General features: G+C 38.0%; 1 protein-coding gene across 2 annotated transcripts in view; it reads right to left on the bottom strand.

The window, feature by feature from the left end:
- The window catches only part of F8 (coagulation factor VIII), a gene marked incomplete at both ends in the record, with an annotated part of 111,351 nt that overhangs the window by 51,681 nt on the left and 47,161 nt on the right, over nt 1–12,509 (bottom strand). For both annotated transcript variants that reach the window (XM_080718661.1, XM_080718662.1), the window contains 4 exons: nt 1,172–1,381; nt 3,378–3,528; nt 4,964–5,178; nt 11,162–11,255. In XM_080718661.1, the coding sequence (XP_080574787.1) occupies nt 1,172–1,381; nt 3,378–3,528; nt 4,964–5,178; nt 11,162–11,255 (670 nt within the window). The remainder of the gene's footprint in view (nt 1–1,171; nt 1,382–3,377; nt 3,529–4,963; nt 5,179–11,161; nt 11,256–12,509) is intronic.

Below are 12,509 nucleotides of genomic sequence, written 5' to 3'. Positions count from 1 at the left end.
CTCTCTAATTCAAAAATCTCACAATGGTGCTAGCCATCCATCTTTCCCTCAAAGAGAGAATATCCATGAAAATATGTGTATAGTCAAACACATTTTCAAATCACTGCATATTGCAGTGTGTGCAGTCAAGTTATCGTTGAAATGGGAAAGGAGAATAAAATGTTCTAACATTCAAAGACATGGAAAGTGTACTTCTAATGTAGGCATTCTCAGGAAATGATTACATGTTCACCACTGAAGTATCAGGAATTGGGTGCCTACCCTGAAGCAGGGTAAAGAAAAGTCCCAAGGTGATAAATGAACCTCAGTTACAGAGAGAGAACTAGCCCAGGATGGAGCACATTCAGACTGTAGCCCCCCAAATTCTGTTAGATTACAGAATAAATTTTCTATTTATTTGGGTTCTGCCAGGTTCTTCTTTACTCTTATCACAAAAATACATTATTTGAAGTAAGAAAAGTTTCTAAATATAAAGGTGATGGGGTGCTTATGTATGATTTGATTAGTTTTTATTTCCCAGAAATTTCTCTATGAGGACTTATCTCTAAAATCCTATAAGAATAAAGAAGAGCTATAATCTTAAGCTAGTTTTATGTGCTTCTCTCTGCAGATAATGGGATTTGGGGAAGACCAGGAAGAATGGAGTAGCCTAGCATTTGTTCTAAGTTGTATGAATACAGAACAGCCTGTATTGGATTTCAGGGTAATGGTCTCAACAGTCTTGCAGTGATTATTGATAGAGAGGAAGGATGAGAAGCTGAGAGCCATATTTGTTCTGAAGGCCCACAGTGGTTCAAGATTAGGTGTGTCAAAGATTACTATGCACTTCCTAAAGGTTTCCAGGTGGTATTTATCCAATGTTCACAAACCACACAGAACCATGTTTGACTCCTACATACTCATTGCATGTGTAAATATATGTTTATCAGTACAATTTAGCAAGCACACTTAGAATTTGGTCCATGGTAAGCCCACATTTGTAAAGCAGACTTTAATTTAAATACTTGAGTTGGTGGTATCATCAAAATATTTTGCAGTTACCAAAATCACATATTGAAATCACTTAAACTACTTAGTATGTGCCTCAATGTGAGCTAGTGGGCAGAAGAGCATATGTCTGGCTAGTGAAGCAATCATAACTGTTAGAGGAAGGGTAAAATAAACAACTAACCTGGGTTTTCCATTGACATGAAAACAGTTTCCCCTGAGAACGGGAATAGGGTAAGTGTGTCTTCATAGACCATTTTGTGTTTGAAGGTATATCCAGAGAAGAAGACAGATAGAAAGTCGGTCTGTGCTCCAACGCTTAGAATGTACCAGTATGCCACCTCATGCAAACAAACTGACAACTCCAAGCTATCAAAAACATAGCCATTGATACCTGCAAAGCAATGGGAAATAAGAGGGTTACAAGTATCTTGGATTTATTATTTTGGATTATGATTGCCATGATACAATTAGAAATTATTATATATTGTGCCCATTACCTTACTCTTATTCAAGAAGAAACCGCATTAGACTTCCTCCAAAAGTACATTTTTAATGCATGATCAGCTGGGCCCCAGTACCAAAGCAAGGAGAAAGTCATAGGCCATCATGATAAAGATGAATTTCGATGCTACATTGGGTGGGGGCAATTTAATCAGAAGCAAGATATTTGCATGGTTTCAAAGTAGTTCCCTACAATTGTTCATTAGTTGCGAGGCAGAAAATAGTAAACATGATGGATAATGTTCCAGATTTAAAGAAATAAAAGACTAGATGTTTGTACCAGCTCCCTGTACCACAGGGAGGAAATGCTGTAAAAGACAGAAGGTGGCTGATACAATTGGAATACTAGCAGCTAATCACAGAAATGTATCAAAAGCTTGATCCAAAATAAATCTTTTTTTTTAAAGGGCTAGGGGTGTAGCTCAGAGGTAGTGTCTAGAATTTTGTAACTTCATTTTAATTATGTAAGAGAATAAACATCTTTACTCATAGGAAATACACAATTATGTATTAAGAAATGAAGAGGACCCAGGCATAGTGGTGCAGGCTTGTAACCCTAGTACTTGGTAGGCCGAGAGAGAAAGATCACAGGTTTGAGGCCAGCCTCAGCAACATAGTGAGGCTCTCAGCACCTTAGTGAGACTCTGTTTTAAAAGTAAATAAATAATAAACAAATCTGGGCATGGTGGCATATACCTGTAATCCCAGTACTTGGAAGGTTGAGACAGGAGGATCACAGGTTTAAGGTCAGCCTCAGCAATTTAGTTAGGCTCTTAGCAATTTAGTGAAAACCTGTATCCAACATAAAAATTAAAATCAAAGCCAGGCATGGTGGCGCATGCTTGTAATCCCAGTACTTGGGAGGCTGAGACATGATGATCCCAGTTCACAGCCAGTCTCAGCTACTTTAGTGAGGCCTTCCACAACTTAGTGAGACCCTATCTCAAAATAAAGAATAAAAAATCAGGCTGGGGGTGTAGCTCAGAGGTAGAATGTCCCTGGATTCAATCCCCAGCACCACACACACACACACACACAAAAATTTAAAATCAGTCTGGGGGTACTTGCACCTGGGTCCAATCCCCAGCACCACAATAAACTAATTAATTAAGTAATTAAAGCTGGGCATGATGGCACACTCCTATAATCCCAATACTCGGGAGGCTGAGACAGAAGTATCACAGGTTTGCAGGCAGCTTAGCAATTTATCGAGGTCCTCGGCAACTTAGTGAGACTGTTTACAAATAAAAAATAAAACAGGATGTGGCTTGGAGGTACAATTCCCAGCATTTAACCTCTAGGTTTGACCTCCAGCACATAAACAAACTAACTAAATAACTAATAAAACAGGGCTGGAGGTGTGGCTTGTAGGCAAAATTCCCCTGTGTTCAATGCCCAGTACCATAAACACGAGAAAATAGGACTGGGAGTATAGTTCAAATGTGGAACAGCCCTGGGGTCAATCCCTGTTACCAAAAAGGAAAAACAGAAAAGAAAGAAGGAAATAAATAAAGGAAGGAAGGAAGAAAAAGAGGAAAGAAAGAAGACATAATTTCTGCATATCCTCACATGGAAAATAAAATCTAAGTGAAAATTTAATATATGATGAAGGCAGCATCTCAAATCAGTAGGGGAAAGAATAATATATCTGGTAAATAATGATGGAAAATATGATTATAAATTTAGAAAAATGGATTCCATACATCACTATATGCTATGGTTTGGATTTTACTTGTCTCCCAAACCTCATGTGGTAGACAAGGCAGCCATTTAGAGGGCAAGACTTTTAAAGAAATATGATGATAGCATGCCATTCATTATCTGGATATCAGTTTGGTGGCATCAATTGTCCTTCATCTGTTGGGCTCACATGATGCTTTACTCACTGTGCATGATGTTGGAGGCTTGGAACTCTGGATCCTGGGGCTGCACTGCAGCTGCATTGGGTAGGAAGCGTTGCATATTCTCTGGGAGGTACCAACTTTGGTTCTCATCAAATACAGAAAACAGGATGACATTTCTCTTGTCTGACATCATCTATTAGTTACATGTATTAAAAGGGTAAAAGAAATGCTACTGATATTGTGAAGTATGGATGGATGTGCTAACATATACATGCTTTACTTAATCTTTTGGTTCGAATTATATTTCTTTCTAGGATGGTCACTGTTAAATGGCATGTACCAGGGTGTGGGATTGGAAGTATTATAAGTAATTTGTTAATTTGTTAATACTAATGTTGTCTTTAGGGCAAGAGGGTGGCTGGATCCACTGAATTTAGTTTCTTCTAGACCCAAGGCCATATGCTGGCTGATTTTTTTGTGTAGTTTATAGTCTCAGTCTCTCCATGTTCTTTTTAGAGGATTTTAACTCTTTAAAGACCTAAATTAGGCCGGGCGTGGTGGCGCACGCTTGCTTTCTCTTATATTTGATTTTTATTTTCCCTTATTTGATTTCTATTTTTAATTTTTATATATTGGTAGCCTGGTGGCTACCAATGAATTATCTAGCAATGAATTATTATCTAGCAATGAATTATTATGAAGTCAAAAATAACTAGATTTGACTTAACTAATTTAGGTTTATTTATTTATTTATTTATTGTAGTACTGGGGGTGGAACCCAGAGGCTTTCTACCTCCGGGCTATACTCTCAGACTTTTTTATATTTTATTTGGAAACAGTCTCACTAAGTTGCTGTGAGCCTCACTGAGTAGCTGAGGCTGGCTTCGAACCTGCACGATCCTCCTGTCTCTGCCTCCCAAGTGCAAGGATTACAAGTGTGCACCACCACGCCCGGCCTATTCTTTTATTTTTTGAAACAGGGTCTCACTAAGTTGCATAGTACCTCATTAGGTTTCTGAGGCTGGATCAAACCTACAATCGTATCTCAGCCTCCCAAGTACTGGGATTATAAGCATGCACCACCATGCCCAGCTAGCTTCATTTTTAAAGTATCAGAAGTTGTCTAAATTCTAACCATATTCTGAAATATTTTCTATTTTTGTACTTGGCTGAACAGATTGGTCTTCTATGAAATGCCACCCACTGTTAGAAGTTATAAGCATATTAATTTTAATGTAGTTTTGAATTATATAACAAGATGGCCAGGAAATAAGTCCAGGCTGTAGATTTAAGTTTGTAGATCATCTCAAAATAGGCAGTAATTATTCATGTAAAAAATGGGCAAAATCACCTAAAGGGAGCTAAATCCCAGACTGAGAATGAGTATTATAGAAAGAATTTAGGGTGCTGGGTCTTCCATCCATTTAGCAGACAAGTTTATTCCACCAAACTCAAATTCAGTGGAAACCAGATGACTTCTTTTACTGGACTATATTGCAGACTACTATATTTTATGCAGGCTATCAGGGAGGCATGGACTGAGCAAATATAGAAAATATCTATAAGCTCACTTGAATCTCATTCTACTTTTAGCCTCAAACTCAGTATTTAGAAAGGGAAGAACTCACCTGGTTTCCTCTTTGATCTACAGATTCTTTATAGCAGATGAGGAGAGGGCCAATGAGTCCTGAAGCTAGATCTCTGTCCAGATTAATGAAACTAGAGTAATATCGGGTTAGGCACCGAGGATCTGATTGTGTTGGACCATCTTCTATAGTCACTGTCCATTTATACTTGAATATTTCTCCTGGCAGAATTGGCAAATCCTTCAAATGTTTTATACCTACCCACACCCAAACCCAGAAAGAGATCAATCAGAATACAATGAGCCAAATATTAATAATGTTGAATTAAGATTGGCCTAAAGCTGGTTAAACATATATTTTAAGTTTGGTTTAAAGGTTTCTTTGTACATGGTGAATTGTAAGCCAATTTGATATTTAAACAGATGGTAACCTAACCTGAAAGTGTATTATTGTAAGCGATATATGAGTATCAGCAAACCATAGCAGCAATACCTCCAGCCCATTAGAGACTGAGAGCTGCCAAAATATAACTATAGCTAGTCACATCATTTTCTGGTTTCTGGCCTGCACATGTGGTGAGGTAGAGCATTATGAAACATTTTCATCCAGACTGCTACAAAATTCACAAACCATTTATTTGCTTAAATAAATTCTGCCAAATTTAATTTGTGTAGGTTTTCTTTAAATAGTCATCATGTTATTGAAAAGGTTCTGTGTTCATATGAAGTTTCTCAGTAACTGGAAACTAAGGTGGCACCCATTATTATTTAAGATTCACATACTATTTTAAATAATAAAAATGGGTCCAGAAGACTTTTGTTATCATGTTAGCTTGAGTTGAAATGAGCAATTTTACCTCTGATCACAAATAAATAGTAATAATAAGAATATCTTTTTAAGTATTTTAAATACATAACTAAAGTGTATGAAGAAAAAAGTTGACTATCAGTTGATTATGGCACAGATATTACTTAGTTCTGCACTAAACATATTGATAAAAAGGAACTTACTAAAATAACACAAATGCAAGCTAGGCGTGGTGGAGCACGCATGTAATACCAACATTCTGGAGTCGGAGACCAGAGGAACAAGGTTCGTGGACAGCCTCAGCTGTGAGGCCCTTCGCAACTCAGTGAGACTGTTTAAAAAATAAAAAGACTGAACCTCCTCCCCGGCGGAAACCACCAGCAAGGGACTCCCCTGGCGGGCTCTGCCCTGGAACACGCTTCTCTCAGGTGCCCCCACTCCTCATCCCTAACAATGTGCAGAACACCCATGGCTGCTCTCTCTCCCTCGTTCTCTCACGCATGAAGATCAGGGCTCAAGAAACTTTATCCAGGAACCACAACAACAGAAACCAGTTTGCCTTCTCAGCATCCGAGATAGCAGCTGTTAAGGGCTACCTTATTGCTGCTAGTGAATAGAGCATAAGTCTCGATGAGACCTGGATTCCAGTCACAATGTTTTCAGAGACCAACTTTGTGATGTGTGACAAGTCTCAATATTTTTGTATCCTCAGTCTTTTCTTGAAAATGAAAGAGTTGAATAAGTGATTTTTTAGAGTTCTGTTCAGTGATCAAATATTGTAAGAAGATCTTAAATGATACATGGTTATTCTTCCTAGATTTCAGTCAATAGTGGATAAAATCCCCTCTGTTTAATCAAGAAATGAGGAAGCCACTCATTGCTGCCAGCTGCTACTTATCTGAAGTCTATCTGGAGCAGGGAACCAATATCTTCCCAAAGGCTCTTTGCCGGTGAAAGGAGGGCTGTTTCTTTACTGAGGCGTTTCTGAATAGTTCTCTGTAGAGCTCTTCCTGAGAAATTGGAGTCTGAAGCCGGGCGTGGTCGTGCACGCTTGTAATCCCAGCATTTGGGAGGCTGAGACAGGAGGATCATGGTTTTTGGCCAGCCTCAGCTACTTAGTGAGGTCCTCTGCAACTCATTGAGACCCCATTTCAAAATTAATAATAAAAAATGGGCTGGGGGTGTAGCTCAGAGATAGAATTCCCCTAGATTCCAGCCCCAGTACCGCAAAAAAAAAAAAAAAAAAAAAAAAAAAGAAAAAGAAAAGAAATTGGGGTCTGGGGTCAAGTTGATGTGGGAAATACTGTATCCATGCTGGAGATTCACATTATGCATTAATATGTTTAAAACTCTGAGAAGTGTTGTAATAAAAACATTTGTTTGACTTTGTGGGGAAAAACAAAAATAAAAAGATTTTAAAAATAGGGCTGGGGGTGTAGCTTGGAGGTAGAATGCCCCTGGGTTATATCCCTGGTACCGAAAAAAAAAAAAACCCACAAATGATGTTTTTTTTTAAATTTTAGAATAAATCTTTAGACAAAAGAAGGAAAACTTACTTAAAATTACAGTAAAATGTAAGTCTTATCAGCTTTAGTTTTGTAAAAACAAAGTTGGACTAACAGCAGTTGAGACAAAAATTGGATGGGGAAAGAGGAAGAATATAAAAGCTAATACTCTAAACTTACAAAGTATGAAATCAAGAGATATTTTCCAATCATGAAGTTATAAAAAGAGGACATTTAATATTACATTTTAAAAGCTTTAATGATTGCCAATTGAGAAACTTAAAATGGAGTGAGCAAAAGCATGATGCTAAATCATCACTTCACACAAAAGAAGTAAATATTTTTTTTGGTGGTATTGGGGGTGGAACCCAGGGGCTTTTCTACCTTCGGGCCTCACTCCTAGACCGATTTTTTTTATATTTTCATTTGGAAACAGGGTCTCACTAAGTTGCTGAGAGCCTCACTAAGTAGTTGAGGCTGGCTTTGAACCTGTGCAATCCTCCTGTCTCAGCCTCCCAAACACTGGGATTACAAACATGTACCACCATGCCTGTCAAAATAAGCAAATCTTAACATGTGAAGATGAAATACAAAGAATTATCAGTATAAATACTATTTTAGGAATTTTGAGATAAGCCACCAGATATCTAAAACAAAACTGCTTAAAAATAGATGCCTCTAGCCAGACATGATGGTACATGCTTGTAATCCCAGTACTTAGGAGGCTGAGATAGGAAAATCATAGGTTTGAGAAAAATCAGTCTCAGCAACTTGGTGAGGCCCTCCACAACTTACTGAGACCTTGTTTCCAAATAAAAAAGAAGTAGGGCTGTGGATGTAGTTCACAGGTAGAATGCCTCTGGGTTCACTCCCTAATACCACACACACACACACACACACACACACACACACACACACACACACACAGAATGTCTCTATGAAATAGGATTTACAGCCCTTCTATACTTGGAAGTATACACAGCTATTATTTTTTTGTGTGTGGTACTAGGGTTGGAACCCAGGGGCTTTCTATTTCTGGGCTATACTCTCAGAAGTAAGTTGCTGAGAGCCTCAGTGAATAGCTGAGGCTGGCTTCGAACCTGTGCAATCCTCCTGTCTCAGCCTCCCAAGCGCTGGGATTACAGGCATGAATCACCAAACTTGGCCTTATACAGCTATTATTTTAACAAAATAAATAATCAAAAATTAAAGAATAGAAGAGTGATATATATCACCCAACCAATCAAAATGTAAAACAAGTTACAGGCTAAAATAATTGTATTTAAAATATAAAATACAAAGACATAAAATATAAAATATAAAATACAAAAACAAAAAATATATAAATGTATCAGTAGTAACCAAGATACAGCTAGGTTAAAATCCCCTATTGAAAGGTGATGATGCCAAGTATGGTGGCATGCACTTGTAATCTCAGTACTTGGGAGGTGAATATAGGGGGATCACATGTTCGAGGTCAGCCTCAGCAACTTAGAAAGATCCTGTATCAAAATAAAAAATAAAAAGGACTGGGAGTGTATCTCAGAGGTAGAATGTCTCTAGGTTCAATTCCACACACACCAAAGGAAAGGCAGGCAGGCAGGCAGGCAGTGTTGGGCACAGAAATCTCTCTCTCTCTCTCTCTCTCTCTTTCTCTCTCTCTCTCTCTCTCTCCTAGGCCAGACCCAACACAACTAAAATCATGGAAAAGATAAACTAGCTAAGTATGTGCAGCAATTTTAACATTAGAAAAATATAATTGAAATTAAGAAACATATATAAAGCAACCAAAGAGCAGGATGATACAGTGGAACACACCTATAAACACGGCTGCTTGGGAGGCAGAGGCATAATAATTGCAAATTTGAGGCTAGCCTCAGTAACTTAGTGGTACTATTTCCCAAAATAAAAAAGAAAAGGGGCTGGGAATGTAGCTCAATGATAGAGCACACTTGGGTTCAGTCCTCATTACTGGAATGGGGTGGGGAGAGGAAGTTTTTATTGACAAAAGTACATGAGAAAGATATGTCATGAATCTTTAAGCAACAATTGATAAAATTTAAAATTGAGACATTCTTATAGCCAATTGATTTTTTACAAAGGTGCCAAAAACATACATCGGAGAAAAGACATCCAACAAATGGTGTTGGGAAAACTGGTTATTCATTTGTCGAAAAATGGAATTAGATCTCAACCTCTCACCCAACACAAGAGTCTACTCAAGATGGACCAAAGATCTGAACATTAGAACAGAGACTTTAAAATTACTAGCAAAGGGTATAGGTCCAACTCTCCAACATACAGACACAGGTCGATGCTTCCTCCATAAGACCCTAAAGCTCAGGATATTAAAACAAGAATTAATAATGGGATGACAAACTAAAAAGTTTCTTCTCATCAAAGAAAACCATCAAGAGTCTAAAGATAAAGCCTACAGAATGGGAGAATATCTTTGCCAGTTATTTCTCTGCTAGAGGACTGATATCTATAGTACACAAAGAACTTGAAAGACTTAACACTAAAAAAACCCAATCAAGAAATGAGCAAGTAGCTAGGCATGGTGGCGTATGCTTGTAATCTCAGAATTTGGGAGGCTGAGACAGGAGGATCGTGGTTCTCGGACAGCCTCAGCTACTTAGTGAGGCCCTTTGCAACTCAGTGAGACCCTATTTCTTTTCTTTTTTTTTTTGAGACCCTATTTCAAAATAAAGAATAAAAAATAGGACTGGGGATGTAGCTTGGAGGTAGAATGCCCCTGGGTTCCACCCCCAGTACTTCAAAAAGAAAGAAAGAAAGAAAGAAAGAAAGGAAGGAAGAAAGAAAGAAAGAAAGAAAGAAAGAAAGAAAGAAAGAAAGAGAAATGAGCAAGTGAACTAAGTACTAAATAGACACTTCACAGAAAAAGAAATACAAATGACCAGTAAATGTTAGAAAAAAATGTTCAACATCATTAGCAATCAGGGAGATGCAAATCAAAACTACACTGGGATTCCATCTAACCCCAGTCAGAGTGGCAAGCATAAAGAAATCAAACAATTGCTGGTGAGGATGTGGGGAAAGAGGAACTCTTTTACACCACTACGGATATCAGTGTGGAGTGTGGAGATTCCTCAGAAAACTGGAAATGGATCCACCATATGACCCAGCTATATCACTCCTGGGTATCTTTCCAAAGGTACTGAAATCAGAAAATTAGAGTAATATATGCATATTCATGCATAGCAACACAATTCACAATAGCCAAATATGGAACTAACCAAGGTGTGTATCAGCAGATGAATGGATTATAAAATTATGGGATAGTCACACAGTGGAATTCTACTCAGCCATAAAGAAGAGTAAAATTGTGTCATTTGCAGGAAAATGGAGGGACATGGAGAATATTTTGTTAAGTGAGATTATACAGTCACAGAAAGTGAAAGGTCATATGTTTTCTCCCATATGTAGAAGCTAGGGAGTAACTGGAACATCAGAGGGACTTTAAATACTGGAGGATAGTCTGCAGAGGAGCCTGGGAGTTGGTCTAGGGGAGAGAAAATTATTGAAAGAATCACTTCCATTGATATTTTGTACATATGTGAGAATACCAATGCCAATCTCAATGTCTTGTATGGGAAAGGGGGACTGGGGAGGGATCACAGGAAAGCTCACCAAGTGTTTTGTGCATGTATATCACTACCACTAAGAACTACATTATTATGTGAAACTATAATGTGCCAATAAAAAATAAAATAGATTACTAGATATCAAATGTGTGGAAGGTAGCCAAAACCCATATCCAGAGGAAAAAATATGCCCATTATGCCAGAACAATCAGCTTTAGGACTTTAGGGCATTTTTAGTTGCAATCTAAAGATGGTGTCACAATCCTTAGATGGTGTCTCACATAAGTTATTGGAACAGTCCCTTCATGTGCTTTTTCTATTACCTTTTGGCAATCTCACTGAATGCAAAGGGCTGACATTAGTGATTCCATGAGGGTAGATGTTATATGGTCGGCTCGCTTTATTCTTGAAGATAATCTGAAAGTATAAATGAGATAGATCGTGTCCTATGATGACCAAAATCAACAAAAAAGCTGTGGCCTATTTCCAGAAAACCAAAAATGTCTGTATCCACAATGAAAGAATTTGAGCCCAGAAAAATACTCAAAATATTTGTGTTTTTTTTTTCCAACAAATTGCTGAGACAGCTACTTTGATTTTATACTAAAATCCCCTTTCCAGAAAAAATAAAATGATTGATTATGACTACATAAAGATCAAAAATCCCTTTAGTAGGTGGGCATGGTGGCACATGCTTGTAATCCCAGTACTTGGGAGGTTGAGACAGGATTGCAGGTTCAAAGCCAACCTCAGCAACTTAGCAAGGCTCTCAGCAACCTATTGAGACACTGTTTCTAAATAAGAAATGCAACCAGCTGGGGGTGTAGTTTGGAGGTAAAAATGCCTCTGTGTTCAATCCCCAGTGCCAAAAAATTCTTTAAGACAAAAGATCATAAAGAGCAAACAAAAAATTCTGAAAAATAAATAACTACTAACCAGGGAAATGCAAATGAAGGTGACATAAATATTTTGCTCAAACTGGAAACTTTTCTGACAATTTAGAATATATGTTATTGACAAAGTGTGGGGAAAGGCACTAATATACCTTGGGTGGGGGCAGAAATCAGTACAGAATTGTTAAAAGTCAGTTTGGCAGTAACTAACAAAACTCAGAAGAAATTTGGATATTAAGTGTTTTTTTTTTTATTTCCCAGAAAAGGGTCAGCAAACATTTTCTGGAAAGGGCTGGATAGTAAATACTCTCAGCTTTATCACATAATCTCCCTCTTTTTCACTACCATTCTTCCTCCTCTTCTCTTTGAAACCCTTTAAAATGGTAAAATTCGGCCAGCCTTCCCAATACTTGGGAGGCTGAGATAGGATAATCACAGGTTCAAAGACAACCTTGGCAACTTACTGACACCCTCTGCAACTGAGACCCTGTTTTTTTTTTGTTGTTGTTGTTGTTTTGTTTTTTTTTTTTGTTGTTTTTTTTTTCCGGGTCTGGGGATGGAACCCAGGGGCATTTGACCTCCAAGCTACAGACCCAGCTTTATTTTTTATTCTTTATTTTGAAACCGGGTCTCACTGAGTCGCAGAGGGCCTCACTAAGTAGCTGAGGCTGTCTGCAAACCATGATCCTCCAGTCTCAGCCTCCCGAATGCTGGGATTACAAGCGTGCGCCACCACTCCCGGCGAGACCATTTTAAAATAAGAAATAAAATTAGGTAG

The sequence above is a fragment of the Muscardinus avellanarius genome, assembly GCF_963383645.1.
Source record: "Muscardinus avellanarius genome assembly, chromosome: X".
Lineage (NCBI taxonomy): Eukaryota > Metazoa > Chordata > Mammalia > Rodentia > Gliridae > Muscardinus > Muscardinus avellanarius.
This window is presented reverse-complemented; position numbering and strand designations above follow the sequence as displayed.